The sequence below is a fragment of the Nothoprocta perdicaria genome, unplaced genomic scaffold (assembly GCF_003342845.1).
Source record: "Nothoprocta perdicaria isolate Ctin4 unplaced genomic scaffold, notPer1 scaffold_6, whole genome shotgun sequence".
Taxonomy (NCBI): domain Eukaryota; kingdom Metazoa; phylum Chordata; class Aves; order Tinamiformes; family Tinamidae; genus Nothoprocta; species Nothoprocta perdicaria.
In genome coordinates this window covers 4192378-4212559 of record NW_020455865.1, presented here as the reverse complement: position 1 = coordinate 4212559, position 20182 = coordinate 4192378, and the positions used below count along the sequence as shown (strand labels likewise).

The 20182-nt window shown below is 45.2% G+C and overlaps 1 protein-coding gene across 1 annotated transcript in view; it reads left to right on the top strand.

Moving 5' to 3' along the window:
* The first annotated feature begins 780 nt into the window (after window positions 1-780).
* ABL1 (ABL proto-oncogene 1, non-receptor tyrosine kinase) overlaps window positions 781-20182 on the top strand; it is a 65627-nt gene continuing 46225 nt past the window's right edge. The window contains exon 1 of the mRNA XM_026049280.1: window positions 781-1132. Coding sequence (XP_025905065.1) covers window positions 997-1132 — 136 coding nt within the window. The 5' untranslated portion in view covers window positions 781-996. The remainder of the gene's footprint in view (window positions 1133-20182) is intronic.

The window sequence follows — 20182 nt, the reverse complement described above, 5'->3', positions numbered from 1 at the left end:
CATCCCGCTGCCCCCGCCGGGCCCTCCCGCGCCTCCCGGCGGCGCCGGGCCGGGGCGCTGCCCTCCCTCCGCCGCCGCGGCCTCTCCCGCTGGCATGAAGCCGGCGGCGCCGCGGCCGCTTCCCGCGTGCCGCCTGCCGCGCAGGAACCTGCCCCCCGGAGAGCAGCCCCGCCGCCCCGGCCATGCAGCCGCCCCGCCGGCCGCCCCCAGCCCCGGGCCCTGAGCCCTGAGGGCGCGAGGACGACGAGGGGACGAGGCCAGGGGCCCTGAGGGGACGACGAGGCCGACGGGGCCCTGAGGGCGCGAGGACGAGGCCAACAAAGCCCTGAGGGCACGAGGACTACGAGGGGACAAGGCCAAGGGGCCCTGAGGGAACGACGAGGGCACGAGGCCAACGGGGCCCTGAGGCCGACAGGGCCCGGCCAGCCCTGCCCTGAGGGGACGAGGCCGACAGGGCCCGGCCTGCCCTCGCCCTCCAAAATGGTGCCCCATGGAGCCCCGCGACGGTGCCGGCGCGAAGCCTCGCGCGGCCTTTCGGACCGTTGCTGAGCCTCTCGGCCCGCGAGCGGCGCTCGCGGCCAAATGCGCGGCTCCTCGGCCTGTGCTAACTCGATGCTATGCAAAAGAAAAGGAAAAAGAAAAAGCACGCGTGGCAGCGATCGTGCCCGGGCCGAGCCTGCGCCTGGTGTGTCGCCTGGACGGGGAACTGATCCTCCTGCGCCCGGTGGAAGACGCCTGGTAACGTAGAACTTTTGGTGACGCTCATAGTTACTAAGAGGGACTTTTAACTTGTTGTTTTGCCTGAAGCCACCTCGGGAGCCTTGTCACTGCGTTGGAAGAGCCCGTGCCCTTGTCCCCGCTCCCCGCCTTGAGTGGCTTCGGCGAGCGCGACCTGCCAAAAACGCCTTATCCTTCCGAGCACCGTCCTGCAAGATCGGGGATCACAGGCTTCTTCCAAAACTTCTTGCCCTAGGGAAGGCTGCCCATAGCTGCTTTATGGGGCAGCAGCCTGGAAAAGTCCTTGGGGACCAAAGGAGACCGAGTCTGCCTGCCCTGCACTTTATCAAAGGAGCAGGGAAGAAGGAATCATCCAGGCATGGGGGCCCGCACTGTAATGTCTTTGTGGAACATGGTAAGAGGTTCCTCTCTGTATTTTGGTTTATTTCTGCCAAGTTGGATGCAATTATTGTTTACTGAAGTGATCCTGCCGTGTGAGAGTCTTCTGGTTTCTCTTTCGCTTCTTGATGCAGGTCTTGTGTGATCGATTAGTAAGAAAGCGTTTTAACTTGTGCCAGGTTGTTGGAGACCTAAAGAAGGGGGTTTGGTACAACTGAGCGCTAATGACAAAGAAATAACTTGGTTTTAACCTCATAGGTTTCTCATTTCTACCCTTTGTATGTTCTTACTCATAATCCAGGAAGTTTTTTCAGTCCTTCTTGATTTGTCTTTTTTGTAGGTGCAAACCAGCCACAGCTGATGCTGGTGGTGTTGTCAGTGACAAGCTTTTCTAATTGCCTTTAAAGGGTCTCTGCTACCTGAAAAAAGTACCGTCCTGTGGCAAGTTTAGGTGCTGCAACACCTCATGTGAATGGAATAGATTCCTGTTAATTTGCTTAGCACATTTACAGCACGTTTGGTTGGTGCTTCATCCTCAAGCCACTTAGGCCTTGGCCTTGTGCTGTGATGGGAGTTTAGTTCAAGAGTGACTAGGTTAGGGATTAGCAACCCTTTCCCTCACCCTCCTGCCCCAAAGAGGGGACTGAGACTCTCAGGAAAGGAGCAAATGAAAGAAATTGGAAGGACTTAGAGGTATGTGCTTTTAATGCTTTTATGTGTTTTTAATAAATAACTGAGTAAATTTCAAGCTTGTAACCCTTTTCAAAGGTCAAACCCAGCAAAGTGCTGTTTTGCTGAAACTTTTGAAGTAATCCTTGTTTTTGCATAGTGTGTTTTGAGTGGTGGTGATGCTTGAGCAGATGTGCTGCTGACTGCTGCCTTAAGCTATTGAGTGTGAGTTTTGGACAAAACCTGTTCAACATCTTCTCCTGAGAAAGTTTATTTGAGTACAAAACCAAGCTGTGCCTATAATCTCAATTGAAAGATTTGCTGTGTTGGAGAATGCAGTCAACCGCTAAGTGGGAAAGTTTCTATTAGTTTTTAGTTTCAGTTCATCTGGGCTTTATTTTGAATCTTTCTCTTACCATGAACTTTCTAGGAGTCACTGAGAAGTTCTGTGCAACGCTTAGTAATTGCAGATCCTGGGTACACACTGCAGTGTTGCAAGTTACCTTAACATTATTTCTTCTCGTTTTCTGTGCAGTATTTGTGCGCTGAGGTTATTTGGGAAATTGAGGTTATTAATGGAAAGATGGTGAATATGGGGGCTAGCTTGGCACTCTGATGAAAATCCTACTGCAGAAATATTCCTAGGCCTGGTTTCAGTACTAAAATATACCCATTCTTCGACCCCTAGTTTGGTTGCTGCTTTACTCCTTTGGACAGAGTTTCAAGGTCAGATGAGACACATTGCACTTAACTGCAAGCAGCACAATATTCTAACTACCTTCAGTGTTTTGATGTAGCAGGGGAGCCAGAAATGCTCCTTTTTGATCATTTAACAGGAAGGAGCAGATGGTAACTTTTTGCCAGAATGACCTGAGGTCAGAACATCCTAGCACATTTGGAAAGAAAAATAGTGTCTGTAATGTCCACATACCATATGTCCACAGGAGACCTTGGTATCTTGATTTTTGAAAAGAATAAACTTGAAAGGGGACATCAAGGCCAGTACATCTGTTCAGAGAACTGCAGAAGATCAACCTCGCTTATCCACATGAGGGAAACTTCTTCCTTTGACTATGTGAAATGGTTCTTCATAGCCTAGACAGTGGAAGGCACTACCATCATTTTTGTTGTTCAGCTGTATTTTTCTCTCCAGTGTGCCCTGAAAAATGTTATCTTGTCATTGAAATACACTCACCTAAAAATATCTACAGCAATGCAGAGCTTGTGTTAGAAACTCTTCATTTCCCTCCATTTTTTATTGATAATTTTCTTTGAAATGTATATAACCTGACATACTTCCTAATGTATTGACTTAATGGGAAGAATATTCATGTTTTCAATCCTATTCAGAGCCTGTACAGTAAGCTATATTTTATAAAAAGTAGGTTGGCCTTTTTTTTTTTTAGGGTTTAAAAAAAAAACATTTTTGCCTTTCAGTGTCTTCATTACAAGGTTTCTTCTGAATGCCAAGTATTCTGTCTGGATTCTCTAGTGGAATTAGTGCTTTTGTAAGGAAGATTTAGCAGTTGCAGAGGATGCTGCTGGGGGTTTCTCTGCCTGTGGGAGCCCAAAAGAGTGGGACTGATAGGTCTCTTTTGCTGTGTGGATGGTGACAGGGACTGAAAATGGAAACCACCTTTTTGTGGACAGTGGTGGTGGGAGATTGTGATGTTTGCAGTTAGTAAAGGAAAAATGTGGTAAATAATGGCTGGAAACATAGATTATTTTAAGGATACTGTTGATGTACATCGTTTTTATCATTAGTACCATCTGTGTCATTAGTATCATCTGTGACAGATGTGATTTGAGGGGAAGAAAAAACCTTCTGAAGGGTCTTGAATAGGAGACTTTGCTGCTGCTGCTTGTTGCATGCAATGGATTACTGTTAGGCTTCAGCTGGTCTCAACCTTTCCATTGCTCTATGTTATAAATCATAAATACACAAACCTTGGAGACCCCATGCAATCAGCACAGCTCTGGTGAGCTCTAAAGCTCTTGGAAGGAGAAAGTACTTCCTTTTGGTAGTAGCCATTTATATGCATTTGCACTACCAGGGAGTAATAACTGTTCAACTTTGGACTTTATTTTAATTATCTTTAGGGCACAGATGATAAAGCACTTGGACAAGATCTTTTTCTGTCTTGCATTCCGGTAATGGTAAAATGTGGACTTATCTTTAGAGGAGAGACTATGAATAAGTGATAAGGAGGCTTAAATGAGCTGTTTACCTTGCTAGGAGAAAGCAAGATGAACTCCAGGAACTTCATGCATTTTTCTTACAACTTTAACACTGGATTCTGCTGAAGTCAGCCTACTCTAGTCACTGCAGTGTAGAATCTGAACTCTTATAAGGGTGCTGAGAGTTTTACTGCTTTATCTAGCAGGTAATTTTACAGAATGGATCCATAGCATTAGCTTGCCAAAGCTGCCTATTGGAAATGTGTCCTGTAAAATTTGATTTTAGAAAAAAATCAATTAGAAGTGTCTCTGCCTGCAGTGTTGATGGAGGGAAGGTTCTTTTTAATAGTCTTTGGGATTTATAATCAAACTTGATGTGCCCTGATAAATATAATGTTTCAACAGTGTGGGTTGTGAAAATCAGTAATACGCCAGCATAATATATGCTGCTGCTGTTATTTTTATGAAATGTTGGTCTTTTGCCTATCATGTAAGAAAATGCATAATTCCAAGAAATATTATTTATTATTTGGAGTAAAATACTATTAAAATAATTTTAAGACATTAGAATAAATGTTTGTTAGGTGTCCAGAATTAGTTGAGAACAAGCAGTAATGCAAGGCTTCATTTCTACTCATTAGCCTTTATTTTGCAAGCAGTTTCAACAAAGCTACTTCATACACAATATAGATTTACTAGGTGATTGGTTACTGCACATAGAAATAATTACGCCTTTCACACTAGCATAAAGTAAATCGGTTATTTCAGATGTCCCTTTAGTATCTCAGATCTGTGTTCTAAACTGATGCCACTTTTTCACTGTTAGGTTGGTAGCATCCAAACTTTAATTTTCATCTGTATTAGGAGAGACTTATCTCAGCTTTGAGACCACTGCTTATGTGTCCAGCTTGAGTGTTAATCAGGTTAGTGCTGGCATCAGCCTGTGGGTTTGTTACTATCTCCTATTACATTCCCTTTTATCATCCAAAGCTCTTGCTATAATTTTTTCTTGCTCCAATTATCAAATAGCAGAAGGTTTCACTAAAAATCCCCTCCACTAAAACTTCATTTGAGGTTGGAATATGTTAAAGAAGAGGCCTAAACCTTTTCCACATTCAAGTGGATGATGATGGGGAAAGACTAATCCTTTTTTGGGGGGAGGCGAAAGCAGTTCTGTTTTTGCACACTGACTAATCTTTGCTAACTTCCCAGATTTAAGCAGTTCATCTCTTTTGTGATAAATAAGTAGTAGTTGCTAGTATGCCAGACTTTCATTAGCAGACTGTGCTGGTGCTGCATTTTTGTCGTTTAGCAGTTTTAATAGATATCCTAGATGAGAAGATCAGAATTGTGGCATCAAGAGAAAGCTGCAGGGTATTAGAAATCATTGCTAGAAAATATCTTATTTAAGACGCTTCAAAAATTGCCAGTATTTCATATTGCAAAGTTTAAATCCCAAGCTTGAAAGTGAGGAGTTGGCACAGCCTTGTTGATCAAGTTGGGGAATTTGGTTTTAGCCTTGATGCTCCTTGTGACATTGGGCAAATTGAGAGGGAGAAAAAAAGGTAAAATGGCTTTGGTAAGTCTGGTTATCTTGATCATCATCCAGGGGCATCTCTGGCTATTCAGTTAGTGCTGAGAGCAATGGATCTGCCACTTGAGCACCTAGAGACTTTGATAAAGAAGATACGAAATGGATCCACGAGTGTTGCTATTACAGGGCAGCAGTGCTGTAATTGCTGTATGTGGATGCGACTCATCACTTAGTGCCTTGGCAAGTGGTCAGATAAGGAGTACTGATAACTGGTATCAGGTGATCTGAACACGTGTGTGAAACAAGTTCTTAGTACCTGGCTTTTATCAGCAGTGAAATCAGCATTGGAATTTCTTACCATCTAGGCGTCCCTCTGGCATGTTTTAGTGTCCTCAAATTCTTCAGGGCATCATACAGCTCTGTTCATATATTTCATATACCCTGTAAGGCTTAAAATGCATTTGTTGTACTAATAATCATGTGCAAGTGGGTGTCCACTGTGTCATAAGGTGTAATATACTTTAGCTATATAAAATTTTTAGATTGATTTCTATTAATCAGAAGGTTCAAAATACCATCTTTTGGGGGTGGTTGTTTCAGATGCTTTCCTTTTTGGGCAAAGAGGGGGTTGCATTTAATGCACAGTATCTATTGGCAGCCGTATAAAGAGAGCTAGTGGATTGATGCAGCCGTCCTTTGTCGTCCTTTACTTTCTCTGCTGTTCGAGCAAGAAGTAGTAAGTCTCCTTATAAAAAGATCTGTTGTGAATGGCTCAAGTTTGTTACTGTAGGAACCTGCAAGCTGCTCTCAGCAGAAGTTATTGGAACTCGGTGCCCCTTGGGTTTCCTGAACTGTCTCACTGGGCCTTGGCTCTGGCCTGATGGAAGATCGTTTTAACAGGTTATTAACCTGGTTATCGAAGTACCAGTTTTCTCGGTTTAAAGAGGAGTCTTGGACAGGAAAATGTAATGAGCATCCAGGTAATTTTGGTGAGTAAAGCCTTCTAAGACGATGTCTTTCCTTAGTTCTTAACTTTGTTCTTTTTGCTGGCACATTTAATCCAAGTTCTACCCTTTGATATTATGCGTAGCTTCTGGTGAAGCGGCTCGAAGTTGTATCCACCCAAGGGCAAAATTTGATATGAATCTGCTGAAATGGGCTTTTCTGCTGTGGGAAGAGACCTTTACTACATGTCTCATTGCATAGGGCAAATGTGTCCTGAACACAGACGTCCTTGAGGTTTTGCCTCTAGTGCTTTCCAGGGCAGGACTTAGCATTTCACTTTTCTTTTTTGTTTCCCAGGCTTTCTTCCCTGTTGCTACCTGTTAGCTTGTGAAAAGCATGAGTTGGCTTTTCTGCAGAAGGTTTGCTCTTCATTTTTGTGGATGCAGGCGAGATTGTGGCTGTGTCATGAGCTGGAGACAGGCTGATTTATGATGTTTCATCCCTCTGCTCTGCTTTTATCTGATGAATGGAATTTCACAACAGCTAGGACTCTTTATATTAAAAAGGCAATACTGCCAGGCACTGCATGCAGTGAGAAGTCTCTTGCCAATTAGCACTGTTTTATGTAAGGTCTTTTGGTGTATTTATTTTTCTGACTAATTCAAGTTACTACCTTATTTCTGTCATGTTAATTTGTTGCTCCCCTCTGGCTTCTCCAGGTCCTGAGCCACAGCTGCCTCTCTGTAAACCCATCCTTTGAAATGCAGTGTGGTCAGTAGAGTAAATCACGTTTGGTCCATGCTCTCCTTAAGCTCTTAAGAGTCATATATTGAACCTACTGTGTTCTGGGCTGCATTCAGTATTTGCATCAAGGAGATGCAAATATATAAAATATATAAATAAGATGCAGACTATTGAATTACATGTAACTATTGCTTGCTTTTTGCCTATTAAATGCTTGCTTTTTGAGATGGCAACACTTACTGAAGCTCAGGAGCCCCCCTTCCCTAATCTGCTCTTCATTTCCTGCCAGATTTCCATTGCATTTGGAAGTACAGAGCGACCTGGGCATGTTCCCTGCGTTTCCTGTCACACTGATGCTGCCTAACGGGAAATTTCACTTATTTGCACACATCCAAATTCTCCCAAAGGTTGTGTATATGCCATCTCCTTGCATTGAAACCACGGTCTGATGAGCTGCCCATCTGCAGCCTGTAAAACTGATGGGTTTTATGACTTTTTTTTTATGTGTAGTTGCCAGAATAAATAACATTATTTTTCAGGAGCCTGAATGATAGTGGGATAAGGACATGGAAATTTTAAATAAGAAATAGATCAGGCTTTCTGGAAACCTTTATTGTGTCACTTATGTGAAGTTGCAGAATTTCAAGGGGGACTTTATTTTTGCCTCTGTCATTAAATGTGACCACTGAATGGCCGTGTCCCCTCTGGTTATTGGATTCTCAGTTTCTGATGTGATCAAAATGGGGGATCAGCAGGTTTCTAATATAGTAAACTGAACTCTCTTTTTCAAGTAATATTTTAAAAATTACATTTGTCATAAACCTCGAGAAAATACAACTGCCATACAATGCACTGGCCACTAGGTGTCTTTTTCAAATATTTTAATGACTTGCACTGATTAAAACAACCCCCTCTAATGAAAAATGTACCTTGGGAATCTGCACAAACTAGTGCCTAGAATTGGGATCGGGAATGATATTAATGGATTATAGAAATAGTAACTGACTGGTATTGATAGGTAACTTCAGAGGCTGCAAACTTGGCTTTTTGCGTGTGCTTTCTGATGGATTATGCCACCTGTATTAATGCATTGAAATGTTTGTGCTGTGGGGTGGTAGGTGATGCTTATGTTTGAGAAGATCATGTCCCCTCATCTTCCTGAGCTCCGTTTCAGTTCAGTCTTTATTTAAAAACAAACAAAAAAGGGGTTTTAATTTATATTTATTTTCAGTTGCATTTTTAAAATCTTATTTTATTAAACCGCGCCTTCGCCTTAGTATAGAAATTAGTTTTGTCATCCTGTAGCATCAAGTCTCGCAGCATCAGGTGGATTCACTATTTGTAAACATGTGAACTTTTCCTGGAGAAGATGCTCGCGTACTAAACGAAACCAGCCCTGAGCCTCTTGGAGCTCTTCACACAGCTGATCCTGTCTGAGTTTGAGAACTGCAATTGCCAAGTTAATTACAGAGTTAAAATTTCATGAAGTCTCCACAGCACTAACTAGAGTGCAGCTCTTGCCTGCGAGTTTTCCCGTTTTAATCAAATCTCTTGGATGGGAGAAGCTTGTAATAATGAAGAAGATTTAGGGACTGCAGCCAAACAGCTTAAGCTGTAAATATGTTTGCTTGGGTGGATTTGTATTATTTTACTAGCTGTAAGTCTGCTTTGTATCTATAAACCTGACAATGAATAACATGGGTTTAAAAGGTATGTTCCAGTTTAGCTAGAATTACTGGAATGGCTATTAGAGATATCGTTTGATTATGCCTGATGTTTGCAGATAACTTTGGAAAGCTCAAATGAAAGGTATTGAATCAATGCCAAACTGTTATTTCTTGTTAAATATTTTTCATTTGATGGTGAGAAGATGCATTTAAAACTCTTTTCAGTCTAATTCAGTCTAATTTCCATCTTTTTCTTCTTAAAAGACTTACTTGATTTTGTTAAATGCATTTGCCCTATATCTATGTATTCTAAATGTGTCGTTATTTCTTACAAAATAAATGCCCTTTATCGGGAATTAATTGGAGGCAAAAAGAAGCAATTTCCATAATTTGGAAATGGGGATGTTCTTTTCGAGGCCGCAGTTTCTTTGGCTGGTGGATTATCTGTTATGTCTAGTAGTGCCTCCCACACAGAGGTTTTGATGTCAAGGTGCAGCCATATTTTGGGTATAAATAATTAGTGTTATGAGGTGATGACATAAGACAATGTATATATTGCTTGATAGGAAGAAAAAAAGCTGTCACAGCAGCTTCAGACTGGTGAGATCTCACTGCCAGAATTTGTGGGGCAATTGGCCTTATTCCTGATTGGGAGTGGGCATAGAAAAGTAAGATTATCTGAAGACAGGTTTACTTTGTGTCTTTGCAGATAAACTGTCGATTTTCAGCCTTATTTCTAGGGGTTTGTTCTGGAACTACTGCAGTAATAGATCTGGAGAGGACCAAAATCTGCAGGCTGTTACGGGTTAGTAAAACCGTGCAGGGTTAGTAACACCTCTTATTTAAGTGGTTAATATTTTGAGTCGCTCATGACTTGGAATAATAGTAATGGCTGCTTTTTTGGAGGCAAGTAGTAGTTTGAAAGGCTAATGTCATTTTGGTCACTGCAGTTAGACTTGGTCCCCGCAGAGCGACAGCATCACACGGTGCTTCCCCTGAAGGCCTCCTGCAATGACAGTAAGTGGCCTTGTCTCAAGAGCGAGTGTCAACCTCCCCGAGCAGTGACGCGGCTTTGAGGTTGCAAGTGAGAACCGGGGATTTCAGGAACAGTGAATACAAATAGAGATCAGCGCTGGTTTTATTGTCAGGTAAGGATTTAAAGAACCCACAACCTTAGTATGGGCTATTTGCATTCCACCCATAGAATGATTTCAGTGAAATACATGGAGTGTTTTTGTTTTAATTTGATACTGTAAGGGTACTTTTTCTGAAAAAAAGAAAACCACAGAAAAGCGAATTTCACAGTATGTTGGTCACATTCCCATCACTTAGTCCTGCACAACTGCAAAGACCCTTAAACCAACAGGTGAAGGTGAGAGTCGCAGACACCAGCAGCGCGGGAGCCTCCCGGCTCCGGCCTCGCTGCAGCCTCCAGTGTTCCCACGTGAGGATGAAGTGGGTTCATGCTGTATCTCAAACCCCAGCCTGTGCTCCCTGGTGTGATACTCACTTCATGGCCACCAGGTTGGGCTTGAATCTCCCGGGAATGAGGATGCCCCATCGCCCGGTGCCGGTGAGTCGGGGCAGGGACAGCGGAGCTCTCCGCCTGCTGATCAAGGTAGATGTTGTCAAACAATGAGCTTGTTGGTGAGCCACATTTGCAATAGCTCTACCAGGTAGGATTTGATGTACTTGGTTTCATTGAAATCTTTTGGTTGCTCTACCATTAAATTACTTTTAATGACTACTTGCATGCTGCTGTTTGGAAATTCCAGAGCTAGAGAGGCATCCGCTCATCTGTGATTATGAGGCTTTCATCTGCTGAAGTTGTGTTTTGAAAAGTTGATGTGCTGCTTGTGAAATGCTCCCCTAAGGCAAATTGAGCCCTTTGGGGAGGGGGACTGAGCGCTGCAGCGAATCAGCCCGGTGTTCTGGGTTTCAATTATTAATGTAGGACACTTCGTGTTTCTTGAATTGGAATTGCTAGCAGCTGGATTTTAAAAATGCACCACTCCTAAAAATTTAAGGAGCAGAACTGACCCTGTGCAAGTGAAGGTGCTGTCTCCTACCTCGAAGAGCCTTTTTGCAGTCTCACACAGCCAGGCTTGGGGTCAAGTTCTCTTTCTGCTCCCTTTGGCTTGCGCTGGGGTCAGGTCTGTAGCCCAGCCCTGCTGGGGGTCCCTGCTTGTAAAGCTCAGGTAGAAACATCTCTGTGAAGGCTCTGCAGCCCCTTCTGAGGCGTGAGCTCTCACCTGAGAGAGAAAAGTAATTATAGGCTGCATTCCTTGTAGAGATGCTCTGTTCGATTCTGTTTGAGTTAGACTCTCTAGGTGACTGTTCAGGTGTTGCCTGTATTCATCCAGTCAGCAGAAGCTGCACCTTGGACTCCCCTTGAGTCCCAATGGAGGTGACTCCTGCCCCTGGTGGCCACTGCCTCCGTCCGAGCCTGCTGCCTTTGCTTTTCTGTTGCCAGAGTTGTCGCAATCCCGGAGTCATTTCCGGAGGGCTCCTGAGAGGGTGGTCTGCAGGAGCTGCCCTCCCCAGCACCCAGCCTAGGGGGAGCTAACCTAGAGCTAACCAAGCTTGAACAAACACCAAAAAATGTGCAGGACCTTCCATTTTCTCTTTATGCTCAGTATCAGCTAGCACTGTTTGAAAGAATAATCAAAAAAAAAAAAAAAAAAAAAAGTTAAACGTTTTGTCTTTGTGCTCTTAGTTTTCATAAAGCTGCAAATTCTGTCCCTTTTAGCCCATATTGAAAGGAAATAAGGCTTCTTCATAGGCATGGAAAGGACATAAGGCTTCTTCATAGCCGTGGAAGAAGATTAGGAGGAGAGTGGAAGTGTCTGAAGGTATCTGGGAAATGGCAAATTCATCGTGTTGGCTTAAGTTAGAGGCCTCGCTGTTTGTACAGAGAATAGCACCAGTATGCACAATGCTATGAGCATTCATTTTTGCACAATGCTATGAGCATTCATTTTACTTTGATTTTTTTTCATTGGGGAGAAAAAACCTTAAATTCTTCTTATATAATATTTTCAAGTAGATGCCTATCCACTATCCAAATACTGTCTGTCAGTTTATCTAGTATATCCTGTATATAGTCACATTTCGTACCCCCCTTGTGACTATTCACCTTTTGTCTTCCACTGTGCTGAAGCTGCCTCTCTTTTGTTTTCCTTTCCCTTTTTCTTTTTCCATCTACTAAATTGTTGCTTTTTATCTTGAAGAATCAACTGTCCATCTTCCAATCGGCTGCTCTTGGCAGGTTGGCTGCTCACCCTCTATTCTGTCAGCCGGTGGAAGTCCCGCTGTTGAGCTGAAATCCTTGTTTATAAAAGAAAAGCGATCATTTCGCACTGCCTCCCGGAGAAGCTGTTGGCCTGTGCTTGCAGATGACCTGCCAGGGATTTTAAAATAGAAAAATCGGATTTTATCCTCTCTTTGTGTGTGTTTTCTAAGATGGTCAAAGCTGGCATGAAAAACGATGCTTTTCTGAGAGGCTTTGTCTGTCCTAAACAGCAAAAAAAAGAGCAAACCTAATCTTGTTTTTCTTCTTGGGTCACCTTTTAAGCTCTTGGGTGTATTAGCTGGCTGTGGAATATGGTTTTTCTTTCCCTTCTGCCCCTGTGTGTGAAGGGAAATGGATATCTTGCCCACTCCATTTGCTATTCCGATGTTTGGTGTCGTGCAGCGCGGTTGGGCCCGCGGGCTGCCTTTTGGGAGGATCATGTTTAGCGGCTGAGCGTATCCTCTCTCCGGGTGGTTGTACTTGAAATCCCGGTGGGGATAAGAAGCCTTGAGCGTGTCCTACCCTCCTACCCATCTGTAACTCGGGAACTGTTGCCCTAATGAGGCTGAGGGTGTTGCTTTCTCCTATTTCTGCTTTACTAGTGAACTAGTGCTTTACTTAATGTGAACTAGTAGTTGGATGTTCCTCAGTGCTTTGACGTTCTCTGATGTGCAAAATGTGACTTCTGACTGCTTTGGGAAAACAAAAGATCCAGCTGTTCATGAGAAGCTTGCTTGGTTTCTCAAAGAGTTTGGGTAAGGGACCTGCTCCTGGTGACTGTCCCCGCTCTGCTCAGCCCTGGTGAGGCCACAGCTGGAGCCTGTGTGCAGTGCTGGGCTCCCCAGGACAGGAGGGATGTGGAGCTGCTGGGGAGAGGCCAGCGCAGGGCTACGAGGAGGATCAGGGGCCTGGAGCATCTGCCCTGTGAGGAGAGGCTGGGAGAGCCGGGCCTGTCCAGCCTGGAGAGAAGGAGGCTGCGGGGGGACCTGAGCAGGGTCTGTAGATACCCCAAGGGAGGCAGCGAGGAGGACGGGGCGGCCTCTTTGCAGCGGTGGCCACTGACAGAACTAGAGGAATCGGCCACAAGCTGAAGCACCAAAAGTTCCCCAGGAACTTGGGGAAACATTTCTTGGCAGGGAGGGTGCCCGAGCCCTGGCACAGGCTGCCAGGAGAGGCTCTGGAGCCTCCTTNGTATCAAGTCTCCACATACAGACTTGCCTGCATTCTTACTTTCTTCAGATACTTTGATCTCCCTTAAGTATGCATACTTTCAATATCTGCCATGAAATATGCATTGTAAAATGCATATTTAGAGGAATCGGCCACAAGCTGAAGCACCAAAAGTTCCCCAGGAACTTGGGGAAACATTTCTTGGCAGGGAGGGTGCCCGAGCCCTGGCACAGGCTGCCAGGAGAGGCTCTGGAGCCTCCTTCTCTGCAGATCTTCCCAACCCGCCTGGGCGCAGCCTGTGCCACAGGCTCTGGGTGAGCCTGCGTGTGCAGGGGCTTGGACTAGAGGATCTCCAAAGGTCCCTTCCAACATTAAGGATTCTCTGAGTAAAGCCTGGAGAGATGTACGGGCAAGAGACCGTGCAGTGTGTTGTAACAGAAGCCTTGTTTTGCAGACTTCTGTCTTTCTCCTCAGTCATGATTTCCCTGGATGCGCCTTTGATTTCCACTTTGTTCTTGCCAGCCGTGGATATCTGACCTGGGCTTTGCTGCAGGAATGATGCTCCTGATTGCAGCACTTTGGTGCAGGGTAAACCCCAGGCCAGGCGTTTTCTTTCTTCAGTCAGCCAATCCCTATTTATTTAGCAAACAGGAGCAGACCTTGAGGCAGCAAAGCACAGGTCCAGCTTTTGGCAATTTCCCTTCTTCCACCTGCTTTCCAGTGCTGGGAAAGAAAGAACATAATTATGGTAAAAAATAACATGCCTCTTTCATAATATAAACCCCATACTTCAGGCAAAACTGTTATCACTGGACTGAACACTCCAGAAATAGCGTCCTTCCATTTTTTCCATGTTGGCCCTTTTCTGCAATGAACACTTTCATGTGAGTCTTTTTTTTTTTTTGGAGATGACTGCTTATCTTTCAAGTGTCATAAAATAATCCTTCCAGCTGAGATTGAGTTCATCATTCCGAATCCATGTTCAAAGGAAATATTTTAAGGATTAAGGGGGAAAAAAAAAAAGCCATGAGGAGCCATCTTGCTTTGGAGATCCTTGGGGCTTTCAGCTTTTGGTTCGTAGCACTTGGCATTTTTTTATTTTTTACCTCATGTCTAGGGACATTTTATCATCCTCTTCTTTCCTGTTCCAAGCAATTACCATTTGTTTTATCTCCAAGCAGCAGCCTGTGGCAATAAATTTTAGGCAATTCCTTCCCGCCCTTTATTAAGCCCTACATAATAGTTTCCGCTACTCGCTCGTACGTTCATTAAGAGGAATTAAACGAGTGCTGGCGGCCATTAGCGGAGCACTTAATAACCTCTCCGAGGGAAGGTGCAGCAGGTTGGAATAAATGAGCGGGAGCAAAAGCAAATGAAATAACTTCATAGAATATGCTCAACTAATTTGTTCTTTAAGGAAGAAAAAATCAAAATGATTTAGTTACATGAATGTAGTGGTTTTAAAAGTGCTGATTTGACTCAAGGAGAGTCCTCGAGGTGCAGGATCCTGGTGCCTTGTGGATCTTCATCACACAGTTCCCTGAAGGAGCTTGTTAAAGGGAAAAATGGCATTTTGGCGTGTTCCTACTTAGTTCCCTAGGTGCTGATGCTGTCCGTGAGGTTGCTGGTAATCCAGTAATCCCATTACCCCTCTGCTGCTCACCCTTCTCAAGCTTTTATTTGAAAGGAAGTACAAAAAGTTTTGGAAAATAAAATATTCAAAGACTTTACAGTGATGGGTTTTATGGCTGGCGTTTTGTAATGGAAATGGCAACTTTAAATTCATTTCACTGTAACCTGTTTTAGAGGTAAAAACGTCTTGATTGAGAAGTAATTCGGGTGCTGTGGATGATGGGGTTTGGTTGAGATATATTTATTTATTTATTTACTGCAGTCATTGCTAATCCCATATGAAAAGCTCACTGAGTTGAGAACAGTGGCACAATAATTGCTGCTATTGAACCAAAGATGCAGTTTAAGATTTGTACCCGGATCACTACATTTGATTGATACTTTAATTAGTTTTTTTGGCAGAGGAAAGATAACAAGAATCAGTCCACAGATGGAAATAACCCCACAGGAGAATTCCCATTTTTTTAAAATCATCTTCCCTACTTCCTGGTACCTATGGAGGTTTCCTGTCTTAAACTCGTCGTTATATTTTAAGAACCAATAGCATATGAATAGAGCTGAGCTGTACAAGTGAGTTTACAATAGCTTGTTCGTGTGCTCCGAGCAGCGTGCCCAGGTCTCGGCGCCGGATAGTGTCTGAAATAAGTGTCTGAAATAAATAACATTGGAGAGAGGATACAGAGTCTTGCTTCTCATGTACAGGTGTTCATATAACACCCACCGTCTGCATTTCTTATTTCGGTGTCCTAATCACCTTCCATCTGAGGGAGAGGGCGATGGATGGAGCGAAGCCTCTGCCTTCATGTCCTGGCTGTGTCTCGCGTTGTTGGTCACACTGTTGCACACACTGTTGCACTGTTGCAAACGCTGCACGGGGTGTTGCGTACAGCAGGACACAACCCGGAGCCGATCGTAATCCCCGTGAGGAGTTTTCTTTGGGGTCCTTCCCCTGTTGGGAAGCAGCACTGGCCCATTTGCAACTCTAAAATTTACCCAACTCGTTCCTTTCTCTTAAAGGAATCGGTCTCTTCCCCGCTATGCTCAGTGAACTGTGCAAGTGAATTTCAAGATATCTTGAGTTATATGTGATTTATCTGAGTGGCGTTGCGTTCTAGGGCTTCCTTCCCTGCCGCACACTTGCGTGTTGAGGAGTTTTGAGGCTTTACTGGTAGGAGAGGGGCCCTGGGCTGCTGCCTTCTGCTCTTCGAGTCCACAGGTCACCCCTGGGATTCCCTTCAGGCTGGGCACCCACGTGTGTTTTCTGGAAAACACCAGGTTAGTTTAGTTACTGTCACTCAACTTCTTGAAGGCAGCTGGTAATCAACTGTGTTCTAACAGACCTGTGTGATTAATATTGGTAAATCCGGCATTGCATTTTATTTCCATGCATCTGAGAAATACCCACTTCAGCTCACGTTTCAGATCTTACTGTCCCCGATTCTAGAAGTGGTAACTAACTACTCATTGCCTTGGTTGGTGCTATTTTGGGGCTTAAAACTGCCCGTTTCCCTCTCCCATCCTCTCCTAATTCTCCACACCTACCTTTGCTGACCCAGTTCAGATAGACAGCATTAACTGGTGCTAAAAGCCAAGCGGTGTGTGCACACGCTGTCTTGTCATTCTGTTACACAGATAAATCATATCAAGGTTAAGTCATTTCCATCCAAGCAGCTGCCTCTAGGGAGAGCCAGCGTTCAGGACGAAGCGTGCTGTGTTGGGTGGATTTTTAGAAGCCGTGTGTGTTGGGCTCATCATCCCACGAGGATAATCTTGTTTACTCGGCATGCTGTCTTTTGGTCGGATTTTGAAAAGATCCTCCCGTAGTTGTAAGAAGCATTTAAACAAGATCATGGTGTCGCCTTAGAAAAGCTAAGGCCGGTTTAGCTCCCTTGCTTGCCACGTCCAGCATTGGTCTTGCCTGGCGTTGTTGCTGTCCCTGTTTCTGCCTCTTTCCATGCTCTTTCTGCCTCTCTGTTTCATCCGCAGACACCGTGGAGGGCACGAGGTGGCCCCGTTTCCCACATGCCTGGTCCAGCTAATGGCCCAATTTCAAAGCCACTGAACACGGCCCCGCTGAGCCTCAGCACGAGGAAGCTCGAGCTCGGCCACGGCGTCCACAGCATCCCCAGGACCTGCTGAGATCCAAACCTCCAGCTCTTCTCACTCTTCTTTTGTGCAACTTCTTGATAACGGCGAGTTTCAACTTGTGGCAGTTGCAGCCCTGTCCTCAGGAGAGACTAATGCAGAGATAAATGAGGCCTGTTCGGATATCTAGCATTTATGGTGCAAAACTTGTAAAGGAATCCGGCCGTCTTTCCTCAGAATCTTGAATTTTAGTAACTTTTCTAGGGCCCTGCTTGCTGTTTGAACTGCAGCCATTTGGGGACTTGCTTTGTTTCTGAAAAGACGCCAGCAAACCAACATATTCAGATGTTTCCAAACTTTCCCAATTGCATGTTATAAAGCAAATAACCCCTGTGCCAGCACCGCCAGGAATCGTTCTTATCATACATGTTTTTTTCCTTTGATTACAGCCTCGCTGAAAGGCAGCGTTTAGGCAAACATTCCCCTTTGTGTTTCCCGGGATGAATTGACTTCCAGCAGTCCTGTTTATTCACGTGTGCCTTTGGAAGAGCTGAGCCGCAGCAGGTCGCTTTCTGCCTTTGTTCGCTACTAAGCAATTAGAAAATAATTTATGACTTTGTTTCTGCTTTTGAATCCCTGAAGAAAACGGTGGCCTATCCTTAGCGTGAGGACTGAGGCGTGAAGACCTTGGCTGTTCTTCATCCGTATCCCGCAGTACTTGGCGCTGAGGGCTCTGCTGCTCCTTGAGCCCTTTGGCTGCTACCAAAAGGGGAATAAATAATGGATTTTCCCCCTCAACCAGAGCTGAGCGAGTGGTACAAGAGCAGTATGTGCTTGTTCTCTTGTAAAGAGCAGCAATGGGACTGGAAAACTGATGCTGTTTGGGGCAGAGTCTGTTGCTAGCATGAGACTCTGGGGTTTTGTCCTAGCCCAGCTGTTCCTGTGTTGCAGGTATGGAGGTAGTGCCAAGTTTATTGATTATCTTAGAGCTTGGTCTTCAGCTGATTTTAATTTGTGGAAGATTCCTTAAGAAAAGCCTTGGCAGCTCAGTGACCTTATTGCTAATCTGAGTGTGACCAGGCAAGAGTCACAAGGGCTCTGTGCACTGGAATTGGCTCCCAGGCCTCTGCTAGATTCCCTTCCCACCGCCCCCAGCTCTGCGCCTGGCATTTTTTTTCCAAGCTCGACATAAATATTTGGCCAAGGCTAAAAAGGATGGACAGAATTACATACCAGCGGCAGAAACAGAGGGGGAAAGGAGGGTTCTCTGCCAGGCATGGTGCGCTGGGCACCGGGCAACTTGCCTTAATGCCCCGCATTGTGTTGGGCAAGTGCTGGGTGGGAGGAGGATGAGGTGGGCGCAGGTCCTGGCCCCCCGCGCCGTTCCCAGGCCTCGGGAGAGCCCTCGGGCTGGACCCTGCCCGCCTGCAGCATGACCTCGGCCACATTCCCTGTGCTCATTCCGGGCATAGCTTGGCCTTTGCCTCCCCACCCCCTGGCCTGCCTGGGTCTCCGGGTGCCGGAGAAGGGGGGTAGCCCCAGGAAGAAATTCCCAAGGACGTCCCTGATGTGGCCCAGGGAAGGAAACGCTACAAGAGGAAGGGGCTTATGTGGAGAAAAGGCCCTTGGAGGCCATCAGAGCCTCTACCAGATGTAGAAGTGGATCTACCAGGCTGACAGGGGCTTGCGTTGCAGCAAAGGGTGTGTGGACAGGACCTCTCGCCTTTGGGTTTCCTCCTGGGGTGCCTAGCAGCCTAAAAACAGCGGCTGGTGTGTCTCAGGATTGAGATCCAAAGGGAGGTGCCCATTAGTAGGACAGAGACCAAAGGCAGGAGAAACCAAAGATGAGAAGCTGCTCCTTGGCTCGTCCTCAGCCTCGCAGGAGGCCTGTGATGGGACTAAGGGGAGACTGGCAGCCACTGTGCATTGCCTAGCATGTTCGGACCCACAAATTCTAGCCAAAATAATTCCCTCAATCAAAATAATTAGGCAGACGCTATTTGAACACCCCCTGGAGTTTCGTTTCTTTTCAATGACAGGCTGAAATAGGCCTGAGAAACCTGCAGCTGAAGGTGGAAAGCTGCCCAGTAGCTGCTACGTCTGCCTTTTCTAGTTGGGAGCGTGTGCTCCGAGTGCCCTCACGTTCCCTCACACCTGTTAGCAGAGTTGCTGCCAGCCCTTAAGGGAAGGAAATGCCTTTTCCTGCAATTCTGGAGGTGTTTGAAACATCAAGAATGGATTTAGTGCCTTGATGAGAAGGTTATCTTGGTGCTTAGTGCAAAGTCCTGGGAGCTGTAAATACATGGGGCTATTTTGCTAGGAGAGCCAAGTGACTTTCCTCCCTGTGTGACCTGCAGCAAGTCCGACCTCTTTCCATATCATTCAACCCAGCTGGAAGACCTAAGTGAACAGCAGGAGCCATGCTGGGAGCCATGACTGACCAAATTACCCGAGGAAATTAGGGACATGAAGTAAGTTGTTATGAATTAGGATCAGGTAAACATATTCCTTAGATTGGATTGTTTCAAAGAGAAAAAAAACTTCTGCTTTAACTGGGCTTGGTTTCAACCAGAAAAGCAATTGCTGGCTGTACCGTACAGCAAAGAAAAATTTTCTGTGTGCAGTTTTCCTTTTTATCAGGCTGTTTACAGAGTCTGTAGAAACCTATTTAATCAATATTTCTATTACCCACATGCTCAGGCCCCAAGCCACACGCACTCCTTTTTAAGCCCTTCCATCCAGTATCATTTATGGAGATTGTATTGTCAGAAACAGCCCTGTAAATAATTTATTTTGCTGCCAGTGCTTTTCTAAAGGTCTCTTGGCGTGTGGCAAGATTTCCTGCAGGAGCTGTAAAGCTTCCAGAGCAGTTTGCTGTGGCAGAGGGATTTTTCTTCGAGATGGAGACACGAGCGGGATGCTGGAAACGATTGGATATTTCAGGGAGTGGCTGGCAGCGGTTTCTTCTGCATCGTTATTGTAATCTAGACGAGAGCAATTAGTAAATGGATTTATCGCTCTCTGATTGCTTCATGGGCTGGTTGGAATGAGTTGTTTTTCGCGGCCGGCTCGGAGGCCACTAGCGGAGCTGGTGCCGCTAAGCGTGGGCTTGGTGGGATTGTGCCGGCCACGTGGACCCTCCGGATGCGC